The sequence below is a fragment of the Haliotis asinina genome, chromosome 12, assembly GCF_037392515.1.
Source record: "Haliotis asinina isolate JCU_RB_2024 chromosome 12, JCU_Hal_asi_v2, whole genome shotgun sequence".
In the NCBI taxonomy this organism is placed as follows: Eukaryota; Metazoa; Mollusca; class Gastropoda; order Lepetellida; family Haliotidae; genus Haliotis; species Haliotis asinina.
The window spans coordinates 19,894,030-19,910,963 of NC_090291.1; the positions used below are offsets into that span (position 1 = coordinate 19,894,030).

The window sequence follows — 16,934 nt, forward strand, 5'->3', positions numbered from 1 at the left end:
ACTCAGTGAAAATACAGGGTCGTGTATTTGATCAAAACATTTATCTTCTTCATTAGGTATCATACATGTATTATGTTATGAATCTAGATTGTGAGGATTTTAACCTCCTCTCCGACTGATATGATTCACGTTCTGGGGTCAGCAGTGTTGTACACAGGCACTAGGGATGGGGAGGTCAGCAGTGTTGTACACAGGCACTAGGGATGGGGAGGTCAGCAGTGTTGTACACAGGCACTAGGGATGGGGAGGTCAGCAGTGTTGTACACAGGCACTAGGGATGGGGAGGTCAGCAGTTTGGTTCATAAAATCAGATATTATGCTTAAAAATGATGGGAAGGGGGTTGGGGGTTGGGGGTTGAGTTGTCATTGATTTTGTACATGAAATGCAGGGGGTTCAATTACTTTGTACAGAACGTTTAAGGTGTCAATCACATTGTACATGCTTCTCCAGAAAAAAATTCGTCATCACAAACAACCAAGCTATAAATTATGGACGGTCCCTTAATCTAATTTTCTTTGTACCTTTTCTGTATACTTGCATCACAAACATTTCAATTTCCTCATTGAAATGAACGTAAAACTCTTATCTTCAAACATGTTAAGAAACTTGCAATGAACTGATTTGAGGATCGTTTACCTGGAATGCAAATCATCTAATCAGTAAGTATTGAATTGAACTTTAAATGAAAACAGATGACGTGAATGAACAAATGAATTTATTCAGCCGACCTCCGACTTGAATATTGTATATTTACGTTGATAATTAACACGATAAGCTGTATACAGATTATCGTACCAACGCGTATCTGTGAGAAGGAACGATCAGATTTAAAATTAATCGATACTTGAATATTACTTCTCATATAGCAACGAGCCAAGACTATGAACCCACACTGGGACTAACAAACAGCTTCCGGGTAGAATCTCGTAAGGGTGTCAGAGGAAAACCCCGCAACACACACACACACAGAGGTAACGTTGACGTATCTTATATGCACCGAGTCGTAGGAGGTGGACTGTTACACTCTAGATGGACGACAATATGGACAAAATGGACAATATGGACAATGTAAGTTTAAATTTATATCTGAAGTTATGTCTACTCAGTTTGTTTTCATATTCATTGTGGTTGTTTTGATTTTGACTTCAGTTTATCTGCAGGTGTGGCAAAGACGCAGGTAGACATCCTACGTTTGTGTCCCTTTTCTGCTTAGAAGAAAAGTTTAACCTACAGGCAATATTGGCTAGCTTGTTGTTGACTTGGTCGGCCATTTTGGATGTCCATGATAACTGTGACTGTGTGGAGATTGTTTCTGATATGACGTGTTGTCGTGACATAATGTCAGTACTGGTTCGGTATTTAATTTCGAGATACATTTTGTACATGTATCCACGACGTGTGTTATAAAGTGGTTTAATTTTGAATTTCAAGACAACGTGTAATACTATGTGATGCGATTATATATAATGAAATATCTGATACGAAATAATGCTTATGTTATTTTCATAATTGTTTCATATATATCGCGGGCTACTTGAACATTATTGCACTTAAACACTAAAAATGAGACATGTAAATTCAAAAGTACGCTTAGTAACCTATACCTCTCACGCCAGTTTCCCATGACTGCGAAAAGTGGGTCAGTTTTAAACTTCAACTTATACGATATACAGAACCAACAAGAACAACAGAAGCCACATAGTGTAAGGGTTGTCGGACTGTGTTATGCGAGGAGACTTTTTACACTAACGCAGCAACCAGACTGGAAAGCATCCATATCATCTGTAGGCCAGTAACAAAGGAGTCATGACAAACGTGAAGTCTGATCCTACAGAGGGAGCAAATCGTAGCGTCACGGACTTACATCGACTATGTGTGTGTGTGTGTGTGTGTGTGTGTGTGTGTGTGTGTGTGTGTTTGTGTGTGTGTGTGTGTGCATGTATGTATATGCTTGCGTGCGTGCGCCCCTGGGAGTGATTGAGAGAGAAAGTGAGAGTGTATATGTAGATATGAGTGTGTGTGGTAGACAGACAGGTAGGTAGGTGGTGAGATAAATACTGGTAGGCACACTGTCGGCCTACAAGTTTTAATATCTATATTGTACATAGACATAATTCCAACATCACTCCCATCAATGACTTACTTCCCATTTCCGAAATTAACATCTTTAGAAAATATGAAAAAGGAACCGACAGACTTTCTGCATTTTCAGAAATTGGCAATGATCTAAACTTCGACTATAGACTTGAACAGTACATATATGTGGGCCATGGTCTGCAAGACAAACGGCAACTGTGCATTAACTAGCATCTTTGCCCAAAAGTCAATTCGTGTTTTGATGGTTAGAATTGGTCTTCAGCAAACTATGTCTGTCGTAAGAGGCGACTAACGGGATCGGGTGGTCAGGCTCGCTGACCTGCATGACACTTGTCATCGTATCCTAACTGCGTAGACCGATGCTCATGATGTTGATCACTGGACTGTCTGTCTAAACTCGTTTATTTACAACATACCGCCTTATAGCTGGATTATTACTGAGCGCATCGTTAAACAAACAAACCAAACATACAGACTGTCTGTATGACAGTCTGTATGACAGTCTCTCTGTCGGTCTCTGTAATATAACAAATCATGCATTGTTGTTGTTTTGTTATTAGGACCATAATTATTGACAGACAGAGCGTTAGACAATTTTCATTTCATATAAATGCCATCGTTTTATCGGTGGTTTTAATCGTTTTGACCAAATAATGCGTATGCTCAATACAGTGACCAAATAATGCGTATGCTCAATACAGTGACCAAATAATGCGTATGATCAACACAGTATTTTCAGAGTTTCTTTTCCCTCATGAGATACTTAACATAGACTACATCGATTATTACGTCATTTGCCAATATGGGTTTGTTTACCATGGCTCTTTCCCGTCATTTGCATATGGTTAGCACAGACATGTTTTCCAGGTTAAGTCGATCAAGACTGAATCAGTCGAATTCATGTACACGTAAATATTCCCGACGTTGATAAATGGCTCCGAGCTGACACCTGCAACGGACATCAGTCAGCGTTATCGACACCCAGCTGCACGATACTGATAAGTCTTCCCCGTGTTGCATGCATGTACACTGTATAGATATGTCAACACTTGTGATTGACTGCAGGTGGTAGAGTACAGTGTACGGTGTGAAGGTCGAGAGGTTTAAACAAGATGGGCGGTGGGGTGGTCTAGTGGGTCAAGCCTTTGCTCGTCACGCCGAAGGCCCGTGTTCGAATCCTTACATGGGTACAACGTGTACAGCCCATTTCTTGTGTCCCCCGCTGTGATGTTGCTGGAATATTGCTAAAAGCGACATAGAACTCCCTCACACTCAATTCAGCTTCAGACATACTTTAATAGGCGCCATTGTCACATTGTCACTACAACCATTTATTCACTATATACAACAGGATCCATTCAGCTTTCCACTTAGGACACTTTGGTTCACACTACAGTCATTTTACCCAGCATATGAACCAAACGCCATTCTGGCTTACACTACAGCTATTTTACCCAGCATGTAAACCACGCGCTTGTATATTTAAGACCATGACGTGGTAAGATTTCGAATATCAAAATTTCAGTTCGTCTTACACACCGCATCCGTGGTGTAGTGGGTAGAACGTTCGCCCGTAGAGCAGAAGGTTCGATCCCCGAACACGTCAAACCAAATGACGTTAAAATATGGTACTTGTTGGGCCCTGTCTGGTAATGGGGTATGGGTATGAGTGATAATGATAACACGGACAGTACACCGATCATCAGGGTCGTCGTCATCATCATCATCATCATCATTCATCATCATCATCATCATCATCATCATCATCATCGTTATCGTCTTAGTCATCCTCACCGCATGACAAACATATGTAGATTTTTTTTTTTTTCTTAAGCTTATTCGTGCCCGCGCCACATATGGACATATAACATTTGTTTACAGAATTCCTTGAAGTTCGATGTTGACAATTATATAACAATTACATAACATTTACGTCTTAAACGGTGAAGTACAGCGAGCCCCAGACAAAATTAAATTGTTAGCACACTTTACCAGATGCGAAACGTGTTTTGTGTTACTTTCTATCCTTCTATTTCAATGTCAAAAATATTAACATAGCAAATCTCTACATCGTTTTTGTGAGCGTCAACCTAGTCATGTTTCCAACCGGTTGTTACTCAAGTTGTACTACATACAGGGACAAGGAAAGACAAAGATCAGCAAATCAATATATTTGTCACCTGACGGAACACTAAATATTGACGTCGTTCAGGAAACCACAGCAACAAAAAGGAAGAAGCACGTTTATTCATATTCAACATTCTCTATAAATAGTAACTGTTCCCTTTGTGTTACATGAAATGAAGAGAATGAGCATATAACCAATTCCAAAAGTAACAGCAGTCGTGACATTTTGGTGGAATATGGAGCTTCGAGGTACCCTCTAATAACATTAATGATGGCAATACTGCGCTATCTCAAACTACTCAAAAAAACAGAAACGCATAGGTAGTATTTTTCCATGTAACTTTTCGAATTTGAATCTTTGGTGTCTATGTAATCAGTATATCTATGGTGAACGCTGTCTGCAAACATTTCCGAGTTTGAATCCATTGTCTCTGACAACTCGCCAAAACGCTCCAAAATCGGTTTTCCTCATTAAATGCAATAAATTGTGAACGGGAAGAACTTCATGCGTTTCCGTTTACAGGCACATGCCGTATATCATTTCCAATAAATGTGGGGCGGTTTCAGTGCTCTTGCGACAGTTGACAACCTTACATTTGGTGTTAAAGTCATGCGATTGATCATTTGGAGGCTGGTGAGTCTCAGTCTGCGTTACCTGCTCTGTTCGTGGCCTTGAGGGAATAGCTTAACTCATTCCCAGGCTCTTTATTCGGAATCTGGTCCAGTCCAGATTTTGACACACCGATGCCAAGCAACCATTGATGTTAATGGTGTCCACACAAGATACTGACTGCCCTGCCAACCTTGACCTTGGAACACTTGTCATTTGTGACGTATTTGTGAAGTTTCTTTCTCCATGACTGCCCTGTATTACTGGACCTTCAGGGTATAAATTGATAACAATTTACAGCTATGCGTTTCTTTTTTTTTTCTTGAGTAGTTTACATACACGTGGTGTAGGCTCAATGCGATCAACGCAGCCTGCAGTTGCAAACACACCTCTACAAACACACCTCTAGTCCTTACACAGTGTCATCGAGAGGCTAAGGCTAGAAGAACTACGAGACATGTTATTCCCGTTCCTTACACGACCGTGACGTCATCGACGCTATATTTAGCACGATATTGCGTAATTTTAAGATAAAGCATCGTTTGAAGGTAAGAATGTTTGTCTTTTGAAGGAGAGCATGTTTGTTCGAGGATGAACTATCTGCTTAGAAATTGAATAAACACTTAGTTCTAGTCTCTTTTCCTCTTCTTCTTTTTCTTCTTCTTCTTCTTCTATCGCACTCATCATTATTCCAACTGAATGGCAGCGACCTAACTGAGGTCTGACGAAGGATTCCTTGGATGTTCCAGGGAAGATTTCGGTTTCCACGTGCATTGGTTTCTCTAGACCTTGACCTTCAAAAAGGTGTTTTTTTCCTGTTACTATACATTGAGAAAACTATCTTCAGGGGTACATCATTAATCCGAAGTTGAATACATGTCGAGATATCCGTATTTCGAGAAACGCGAATGTTCGTCTTCAATCATATCTAAAGACGACAGGAGTTCGATTCAACTTAATTTTATCATGTCGGTACATACCAACAAAGTCTAATAATAGCCAACATGACACTGTACACGACACCATATCATACCAACAACTAATCACGAACTAGAGGTTTGAGGAATGTGTTTATCAATCACTGAAAAAATCACATTGATGGATTGATGTTGAAGCCAGCCTACCAGCAATGTGATGAATGTAAACAAGTTATGACATGCTCTGATTGGCGTGCTTGTGTTTCAGGATTCTGTCGGGTCGGCAGATGACAGTATGGCCTCTTGTGACCAACTACACGTTAAAATACACAATTTTGGAATTTACAAGAAAAATGGAAAACGGGCAATCTTGCAGGTGAGACTAAAGAATGTCTTAAAAATTCTTTTGCCATGCAAAACAAAGTGTGCATTTGATAATTGGATTTCTAAGAAATTATAAATGGTATCAAAACATAATTTTAACCAAAAGTCGCTAGACCTTCCGGTTCCTTTCCATTCTGATATCAGATTCATCCTAGTCGAAGAACCATTTTCTATTGGGTTCATTGTACTTACCATCAAACGGATATGTATACTTCTCTTGACTAGATAGATAGATAGATAGATAGATAGATAGATAGATAGATAGATAGATAGATAGATCTGATTCAGTAACCACAGTTCGCATGGCATCAAATTATTTCTTTGAGAGGGAGCAGTAAGGAAGGCTAACACTATATCGACGAACAGCTTCTCTATTATAGTACGAGCGACGTCTCGGTCAAGGTTCCAGTTTACAACAATTTGATGCCTTGTTTGATAAGATGTTCATACATTTATTGTGGTCCTTCCTGGCATCAAATGACAGTTTACAATTATCTTTAGTACTGTACATTTCCGAGGGTCATGATTAGGACAGTCAAAAAAGTATGTTTGTTTCTCTTGAATCTGTGTAGAGAGAGTTTTGTATTTTATCATATTTTTTAAATATGTTGCAATATAAGGTTAATTTCCATGTACCTCATGACCTCTTGTGGCGGTCTACCTTCTGCTCGCATTAAGAAATCCGCCCCAAGCACAGTCGGCCTGTGAAACTGACGCATTGTGATTGAATTCGAAATGACGGAAATTGCTCTGAAAAAAAAACAAAACCGTTAAACAGCACCAGAGAACGTAATAAGGTTAAGAGTTGAAACACATTTAAGAAAGAGTAAATTTTGTGAATCAAGAGATTAATATTCTAAGCCGTGTTAAAAGTCGGTCTTCATATTAACACACTGACTTTTTGTGCCCTCATTTTGACCGCCATCCAATGTACAAACGTAAAGTATCAGGGAAGATTCTTCCTCTTTTACCTACGTGTATGACGTCAACATATGGTGAGGGGAATATTTATAGTGGCGTTGATAACACTGCACTGCACTGCACTGCACTGCACTGCACTGCACTGCACTGCACTGCGCTGAACCGGAAACTGGCAGGGGGAATGGAGGCGAAGAACGATCTGACATGATTTTGACATGAAAAAATGTTTTTTCGAAACCGAAGCGAGGGAAGTACGTTGCCAACCTTTGCTCGCTTCACTCGCATGTAAGAAGACTGGTCATATTCACTACGCTGCGGAATCACAGTGGGATTTTACCACATTCAGGTTCTGCACGGGCGGTGAGGTAGGCAGTGGTTAAAGCGTTCACTCGTAAGGTCCGCATTCGATTCCCCACATGAATACATTGTGTGGAGAATAATTCTTGCCCATACAACGAAAACAAATTTCACAGTAAGAAGAGTGAGAGAGTAACGGGGTCGAGTCTTACTGACTGGGTTGATGGTGTCATATCTAAATACGGGTCACTCACCGGTTTGTTGGATCTAGACTCGTTAATTTACTGACACGAAACTGGAATATTGTTGTGACCTACTTTAAACAACAAAATTCACTGAGCGAATGTCTGGACGGACACTTTGTAGCCGTCTTTTGCCAAGCCATTAGGTTACGTAACAACGCCCCGATTGACGAGCCGAGGACAAGGGTCACATCGACTAAATCTTTCTGCATAATGGATGCACACCAAGCGATACATTGTTTCCAATGATGTTTGATAGTAGCGTCTGCATATCGGTTTCATCAGCGCAACACTTCAACAGTAGGGGACATGATAATGAAACAAATATACATAAAATACCTATCCTAAAGTCTAGCGACACGGTATGGCAAGGGCTATATTTTATCTACAGAGTCTGAATATTTTATTAAATGATTTAAACACGTAGAAATCATTGCGAATGATAGTGTGTAATGTTTTCATTTGAATGTGAACTAGACTGTGTTCACTTGACATATAACTAGATTAAGTGTGTTAGCCATCTGTCGAAAACGTATTGTTGATGTTTATAGTATGTGTTCCTTGTGTTATTTGAAACTGTACAAGTTTGGGGTTTTTTAACACTAGACCTTTGTGTCCTAGAAATGAAAAGAAAAACAACCCAAAAAATAAACTTGGGTCAAGTTGTGTTTAGGGGTGTTCAAAATCGTTCTTTATTCAATTATTTTGGCTACAACAATGAATATATGCCCAAAGTGAAAAAAATGCAAAGCGCTAAAAATAAAATTGCAAGTTCACAGTCTTGTATACATAGTTAATGATGCTACTGTCAGTTATTAAACTATTCCATATTAGTTGCCAGTCCTTATGGACCAACAGAGTCCACATATTATACTTGCTGGTATTTTACCAGGTGTCTTCGAAATAATGTGTTCTTTGGTGGAAAGATAACCCAGGGTTTCTAAAGAACGTGCTATACAGATCCCGTCTGGAGATCTTGTGTAGGCTTTTTAAAATATGTGATTGCATTAAAAATATTCAACAGATCCAACAACTGAAGCACAAAAAAATCTAAATATTGTGAATTGCCGTAGTCCACCATAACACGTCATCTTTCTGAGGTCACATTTGAAGGTGAAGAGGTCGAACTGTCATCTCCATATCGAAAGTAGTTTACGTTAGTCTAGTCAACTTTTGTCACGAAATGTCCCGATTTATCTGTTTATGAGGGATACAGCTGTCCTAGTTGTCTACTCACCTGACCAGAGTTGTGCCCCTTAATCGGGACAGAATCAGCTATCATAGAGTCAAACATCGCTGTGTCGAAGTTCGGAACCTTAGGGGTCATCTCGAGGTTTCAGAGGTTCGATAAAAACACAAAGTGGTGAAACAAGGAAAGAATATGCAGGGAAGAAACATTTTGCTCCGATATAACCGAAAGTTCGACACAGCGGTATATTTGATATCTAAATACTGGGATGGAGTTCTCAATTTATATTATCTGTTTCTTCCGCAGCTGGACTTTCCCGGAGAGAGCATCTACCTCATACAGAGAGGACACATAAAGAAAACGTACAGCTTCGAACAGCTTCAGCACTTCGATTCCGAGGTAAAGTAACCATATTCAGTCCGTTTGATTCCATTTGAGACCGATGAGTTGCTCACTAACACAAAATCTAATGACTGCAACAAATCCAAAGTTTACACAGCCACATGAAATCGACCGACCAACTCGTGTCTCTTGCTGGTAGAACAGCAAGGTGGGCAAGGTGCACGTGTGAAATTGACACGTGTGATTTGCTCGGCAAACCAGACATTCGTGATTTCAGTTCCTGAAACAATGAGATTATCACACGACGCTAAGTCAATTATTTGCAAAATATTTAATTTTTTAAAAGCGAAGGTGAAAGGGGTAGGCCTCAATATGCTTTGGCTAAGTATCGTTTACGAACTGCACGTGCTGTTGGGATGACGGAAGGGAAGTTAAAAACTATCTTGAAAAACTGTACCGATTCAACCTGCACGGACACAACTAAGGGCACCGTCTCAAAACCGACACGATGTGAGAAAGTCGATTCATTTCAACAACAGCTGGTTAGAAACACCATTAAGTCTCTATATAAATAAAATACCTTTGTCTCTCTGCGTATTCCGAAGAAGCATATGGAGACAAATCATACTTTGGTCATTTCAAAATATCAGTTATGGAAGTTGCTTCACAAATTTGGTTTCCGTTACGAAAAAGTAGGCTCAGAAAATAGACGTGCACTGTGCGAGAGGTCTGACATTGTTCGACTAAGAAACCAGTACTTAGGCACAATTCGAAAGAAACGTACAGAGGGTTACGAGCCTGTATATTTGGACGAAACATGGGTAAATGCTTCCCATACCACAGGGACACAATGGTTCGCAAGCTCCTCTTCAGAGTCCTGTGCCAGAAAATTAACACTTGCCAAGGGAGAGCGACTGATTGTGCTCCATACTGTTTGCAAGAGTCGGGGATTCCTATCTGGTTGCTCCCTAGTCTTCAAGGCAAAATCTAAAGACAACCGAGTGAGTGAGTGAGTTTAGTTTTACGCCACTTTTAGCACTATCCCAGCATTATCACGGCGGGGGACACCAGAAAATAGGCATCACGCATTGTACTCATGTGGGGAAGCGAACCCGGGTCTTCGGCGTGACGAACGAACACTTTAACGACTAGGCTACCCCACCGCCCAAAGACAACCGAGACTATCATACCGAAAAGAACGGGATCGTTTTCTTAGAATGGGTACAAAATCAACTGGTACCAGCACTGCCCCCCAAAAGTCTGATTGTCATGAATAACGTTCCATATCATGGCGTTCAAGTACCTAATACAAAGGCCCCAACATCTAACAGTAAGAAGGGGGACATGATAGAATGGTTGCAAAACAAAGCAATATCGTATCCAGAAAAAGCAACCAAACCTGTTCTGTATGACATCATAAAGTCAAATAAAACCACACCTGTTGATGAGTACCTTACAGAACATGGTCATTCAGTTTTGCGATCGCCATCCTATCATTGCGATTTAAACCCAATAGAACTCATTTGGGGTATCGTGAAATCGGATGTTGGCAGGCAAAATGTAACATTCAAACTTCGGGATGTACAGACGATTGTTCAACAGTCAACAGACACCATCACGCAGGAAACATGGCAAAAGTGCGTTGAGAAAGTTGAGAAGGAAATAGAAAGACATTATTGGACTAGACCATGCCCCCATCAAGCCAGTCGTCATCATGGTAGACTCTGACGACAGCGACACCGATTCGGACAACAGCGTCCGAAAGTGACTCCCATTGAACATCTCAAGTGGTAACCAGATAACGGCTTTTGAGATGAGCCCATCTTCACAACACACGCGTGTGGATTCCTGGCTGTTCTACCAGCAAGAGCCCCCCCCCCCCCCCCCCTCCTCAGTACAAAATAGCGAAAGGTGACAAGAAAATGAGGATCGTTTGTTAAACAACCTCTTTATTCGGGTGTCCCAAATTATGAGACACATCATCAGAGTTGGTCTGTCGATTTCATATGGCTGTGCAAAATTTGTTTCAGCTGCAATAATTAGATTTTGTGTCAGTGAGCAATTCATCGGTCTCAAATGGAATCAGACGGACTGTAACGGCCTTTCTAACTTGTCGAATACTGCGCAGACATGATGAAGCACTCTGGTATATTCGTTCGTGCACCTACACGGTTCAGTATACCCGCGACAGACACTCACAGAAAGGTTGTCATCGGTGATGTAGTAACCCGCTACTAGAAACACTGACAGTTCGTTCATATCACTGTAAATCACACAGTGCGTGCCTAGAGGTAGTAGTGCTCGCTTCAAAAGCCTGGGTTCAAGTGTGGAGAGACAGACACCTGCCGCTCTTTGTCAGGCACAGTTTCATATCGGAAGTATGTTAAAATGACGTCAGTTGTTGATGCACGTACACCAACTTTGCACGTCTGGTAACAGCTCTATGTTCTGTTGTTTGTCTTCCACAGGAAGGTCTGCACATAGTTCTGAAATTCAAGGACAGTGAATTTGAATTCGATGCTGATAATGTGGAGGAGAAGTACACGTTGTGTCGCCTCATCAGCCTCGTTCTGGACAAAGACGAGGAGGAGGATGGTAAGTGCCACCTATCACACCTTACTCTCATACAGATAAGTGAATATTTATAAACATTCCTCATTTCAAACATATTTTAAGACCTTGTTTGTACCAAACAAATATTAACCATATATATATTTGTGATTCAGTCGTCATGGACCATCTGCGATTGTTCAGGGAACCCATGAAGATTCAGATTAAAACAGGGCTCTTATTCTCGAAACGTTCGTAGCACTAAGAATTCGTAACTTTGATCGTAGCCAATGTGTTGAGAATGGGCTTAAGAAGTTCGTAAGGCTACGAATGTTTCGAGAAAAGCTAGTCTGGTCTTCAACAACCCATGCTTGCCTTAAGTGCGACTAACAGGATCTGGTGGCCAGGTTCGCTGACTTGCTTGACACGTGCCATTGTATCCCAATTTGCATAGACTGATGATCATAATGTCAGTCACTGGATTGTCTGGTCCAGACTCAATTGAAGTATTGATGAGAGCGGCGGTAAAAAACAAGCCAACCGTATGATTTTAAAAAATGTCCAGTCTAACCACATTAAACATGATGATGAAAAAATGTGTCAACGTTCAGGGGCGACAACTCCGGGGATCAAAGATTCCGGTCGGCGTGTGTCGGTGTTGCCAACACTGCCGATGTTGGCTGATAAGGTCATCAAGGAGGCTGTCCTGGAGAAGAAGGGGAACACTACCATCACCACATGGAACAAGTCAGTCCTGATTTCATGCCACTCTATCATACACTGCATATGTAACCACAACCTGGATCCCGTTGTAGAAAGCGATCTTAGCGTTAAGGTGACCGTAACTCCCTTTACACAGACTTACGTCTCAGCGCTTAGGTTGTGGTGTACAAGGGCACCTTGGACCTCCTTTCACAGAGTACTAAAGTGATCGTAAGTCACTAAGATAACCTTAGCGCAATGTTAAAGAATGTGAGGTACGTTTAACCGTACTAATGGTTGGAGACCCTGGGTACCGATGTACAAAACGACTTTAGCGCTACGGTGATCGTAACTCCCATAACTTACGACTGGCGTAGCGTTAAGTTTGCTTTGTACAGCGACATCCTAGGACACAGCTATCCTATTTCATGCATGAGGCTTTTTGGGGTGTGTTGTAAGACTTGAGAACGGCCAATTGAGATTCTGGATTTCTGCCTACGACTGTTACTTACTAACCGTGATATTCCTGGTACAGTGGTGCCTGCGGCAATAAACAATATGAAACTTGTTTTAGGTAGGCAATATATCGCATTTTCTAAAATAATAGCAAGTAATGGTTCGTTTATAAGAAACATCAAACCTTAATTATGTCTAGACTTAACGAAAAACATTGAAAATTTCGGAAAAGGAAAAACTAGCAACACTGTGATTATCATGTGTTTGCGAAAAAATCAGTATCGTTTACACGTTCCTCCCTTAATATATTTCCGACATTTCAAAAATCAATTTGTTTTCACCCAAGAGATGTAGCAGTAAATTACTCCTGTCGAACCTCTCCACAATATCACGGAGGCAAATAACAGTTGTACTAACATTTCATATATGGAATTATTCATTACCAAATGAATATTTTCTTTCTGACCATCCCAAAACTCTCCACTGTATAACAGACCCGTTGTATTCCCAGTACAACACTTATCCATCCTCATTATACAACAGAACGTGGACATAATCCTACTCATGGCCACACGGCACTCCTCCAACTACTCACTTGAGACTCATATCTTCAGATAATTTTAACATTTTTCTCGGAGTTAAAACCATAGTGATACTTAAATTGGTGAATGATGTGTAGGCAGATGTTGATACACACACAAAGAGGTCGCGAGTAACAAACCCACCATTATGTAAACCCTTCACTGGCATAAACTTCAACAGCCGTGACAAGTTTAGATTGCTGAAGGTTTTCGCTGCACGTCGGATCTCCTCGAGTCGTTTAATCTTCCAATCAGAGCGGCTTCCTTCAAGCTGCGCAATATCAGATGAATTTCCAACTGAGCTTAAGCAGGATTGATTATAACCTTCTACAAACCTCCGCTTGCTCTCCCTCGTAACAAGCGAAACTTTCACTTCATTTTGTGGTTTCCAGCACCGCAGCAGCACCCACACAAAGACACTTGGATTGGTTTGTCTTGGACTGTTGTTATAGACTGTCCATTTGAGAAGTAAAACTATTAAGAGATGGAGATACTAGTTTCGGTATTTTGAAAGCGTGACATCGGCAAAAGAAGCACGTTCTGAGTGCTGAGTAGACAATGTGGACTAACAATGTTAAATGTATAATTACAGAAAGGGTCATATAGTTATATACTACTCGTGAATGTGTGTGTGTGTGCGTGCGTGAAGATGAATTTCACCACTACCTTAGGGGAACCAACTGCAAGCCCTATGCAGATGAACTGCTCGAGGATAATGCATCACATTGCAGAAAAGCATGTGCAAATATCGCTTTGGTGGAAAGCTTTGTTAAGAATTCTGCAATTTCACTGATTTCCATCATTTATTGAACTCGTGAGAATAATCTTTTCAACGTTACTATACATTACAATACACCAGTTCATGAGTAAACAGTAGCTTTAAACAGTATGGAATATTTGGCAAAATCTAGTAAAGAACAGTTGACTGACGTAAGTGGCTACATAGACGCTAATGACTCTAAACCTTTGATGGGTAGTATATACGCATGGACGTTTTATGTAATAGACACGGGGCATTTTCTCAATTTAACGCTTTAAATTTTCACACTTCCAGCACTCTTTAGGAATTGTGGTCATTTAAGACACTCACACAACACCCACAGACATCAGTCTCATCTATAATTGAAACAAGATACACCAGCATGTCTCTAACGTAAGACGCGACATATTTTATCCTTTTTGTTCGTCGGTGAAATATGTGCAAACAATCGTCTAGAAGCCATTTCTAGTGTCTTACCGACAGAACTGTCTGCCGAGCAGAGGCTTTCTATCTTTTCTTTGTCGAGACGTCATTAATCATTCACGGCCAATCGTCACTTTCTGTTATTGCCAAAAATACTTCGGGACTGTGATCCAAGTCAGGACAGTGGGTGTTTTCGCGTGCTATGGAAGATGCCATTTCCACTGAACAGGACACCTACCTCGGCCCCAAACAACATTCATTCACCAATCATTCTTCTGGTCATGTGCTCAGAGTACTATCATTACTCGTACTTTTGATATAATCAACATTCGTACACAAATACTTCCCAAAGCAATATTCAATCATAAGATCAATTTATCCATTTATTTATAACCCAAGAAATATATTCATCGACATAATTGTGACTTTACGCAGAGGGTTCGGAGATTTCTGACCTTGAACGTGCCACTCTATGAGTTATCTTTCTTTGAGACTGAAGCTGACCTTATATTACATATATCGATCAATACAAAGTCTACTATCATCCATATCTTGAGTATCTAGGTAACTGACGAATAAAAAACAATTACACTTGCACCTATATTATTCACAGCGCATTGATCATCCATATCTTGAGTATCCAGGTAATTGAATCAAAGACAAATAAAAAACAATTACACTTGCACCTATTTTATTCAATGGGCATAATTACAACATCACGAACACGGTTTGGTGGTTTGGATCTCATACAAAGACGACGTTAAAGCCAAAGGCTTCCAACCTACAATTTATACCTCTCAACCTGTTATTTCTTCTATCCTGCAGATACCTTTATATTAGATAGATCGACTAATGTAGGACGCGGTCTACATACAATCTCGATGAGCTGAGGACTGTATGCCTGTATGTAAGGAAACGGGAATTGTAAGATGTATTTGACAGGCTCCAGTGATTGTGTTGCAGGAGACGGCTGAGGGTCACACCAGGAGAGTTTTCCTATTATAAGCCTGGCACTGAGGTGAGGACTTCTCACGAGACTGGGGGTTGGTGTGAAGGTGAGGTGAGGTGAGGTGAGAGGGTGAGGTGAGGTGAGGTGAGAGGGTGAGGAGGGGCTTCAGCTCAGTTGAGCTGAGGTGGGTTGAGTTGGGTTTTACGTCACATCGGCGGTATTCCTGTCATGTAGTGACGAGAGTAAGTCTGCATTCCTTAACATTTAAAAAATAACGTCCAAATGCGTTTATTTGAGGCCCCAGTTCTGAAGTCTCAAACAACGTAAAACACCAGGAATTGCATTGTAATGGCTATAAATAAATGTTGGCGCAACCGGCGTGGCACCGTTTCATCTGGTATCATCACTGTTTCATAGTCATTTTATTGTGACAATCACCGGATCGGGTGGTCCAGGTTCAATTTGTTTACAATCACCACCATACAGTTGTAATACTGTTGAAACAATTGTCTTCATAGTCACAATTGTACACTATGGATGTGGAAAGGGTTCTGCGCGTATATTCAAAGTTGTCTTAAACAGAATTTTTCAAGATTTAAGAAATAAAGTTCGCTCTACCACGAAAGTGCTTTATTACACTATACATGGTGGTAGAGCGAACTGTATTTCTTTTCTAAGATGCCGTATTCAATAGCTTTTAAGCCTAATTATCTAATAATCTATAATGGCACAAAACAAACGACGATGTCTGTGACCTAAATTAAGAATCCTCTCACAGGGTTAACTGATGCGCTGTTCTTTTGACGTTAAGACAAAGGTTACTAGAAAAATAAATGATGAACAGTTTGATGATGGTTTATGTTCGGGTTAAATATCTTCTCTAGATCATTTTAATTACATCCGTGATTCTCTTAAACCTCATTTCTACTACCAACGAAAGTTTAGATCAGTACATTCAGAGGAAGCTGACAAGTCAAGCGACATTCCACGATTGCATTATGGAAATGTAAACATTGCCAACATTACCGTGCCTCCATTACCGTTACCGTAAGGTTTTGAGTCGAAGTATGAGACATTTTATCCGTCGGGAAACATAAACGTAATGTTTCCACAGTGATATTGGCTGTGTGGTGCAACTGCAAACCAAGAAACGGGATGCGACGAAGCAGTTTACTGTGGAAGGCTGTACGAGGCGATGTCAGCTGACATCCATCGTGACGTCGGTTACATTGTGACATAATGCAAAAAAGTTCGATTACGAGGGGGCAGACTGGAATGGCGCTGTGACGTCAACACATTGTGACGTGATGCAAAAGTGCACAATATCGTCTGATAATGTGTTGTCGGCGCCTTTGATCTTTCGCCGAAGCATCTTAGAATAAGCCA

The 16,934-nt window shown here is 40.7% G+C and overlaps 2 protein-coding genes across 3 annotated transcripts in view; both read left to right on the top strand.

The window, feature by feature from the left end:
* Positions 1-16,934, top strand: part of LOC137257898 (uncharacterized) — a 34,320-nt gene that overhangs the window by 332 nt on the left and 17,054 nt on the right. The window contains exons 1-6 of one of the 2 annotated variants that reach the window (XM_067795400.1): positions 873-1,069; positions 6,021-6,128; positions 9,092-9,184; positions 11,596-11,722; positions 12,289-12,424; positions 15,563-15,617. In XM_067795400.1, coding sequence (XP_067651501.1) covers positions 1,031-1,069; positions 6,021-6,128; positions 9,092-9,184; positions 11,596-11,722; positions 12,289-12,424; positions 15,563-15,617 — 558 coding nt within the window. In that variant the 5' untranslated portion in view covers positions 873-1,030. Of the gene's footprint in view, positions 1-872; positions 1,070-6,020; positions 6,129-9,091; positions 9,185-11,595; positions 11,723-12,288; positions 12,425-15,562; positions 15,618-16,934 lie in introns of those variants that run through there. The other variant, XM_067795401.1, reaches the window with a different exon arrangement.
* LOC137258600 (uncharacterized) lies at positions 9,739-10,855 on the top strand. The gene is made up of 2 exons (XM_067796306.1): positions 9,739-10,128; positions 10,550-10,855. Exons 1-2 carry the CDS (start codon positions 9,739-9,741, stop codon positions 10,853-10,855), a joined length of 696 nt encoding a protein of 231 aa, XP_067652407.1.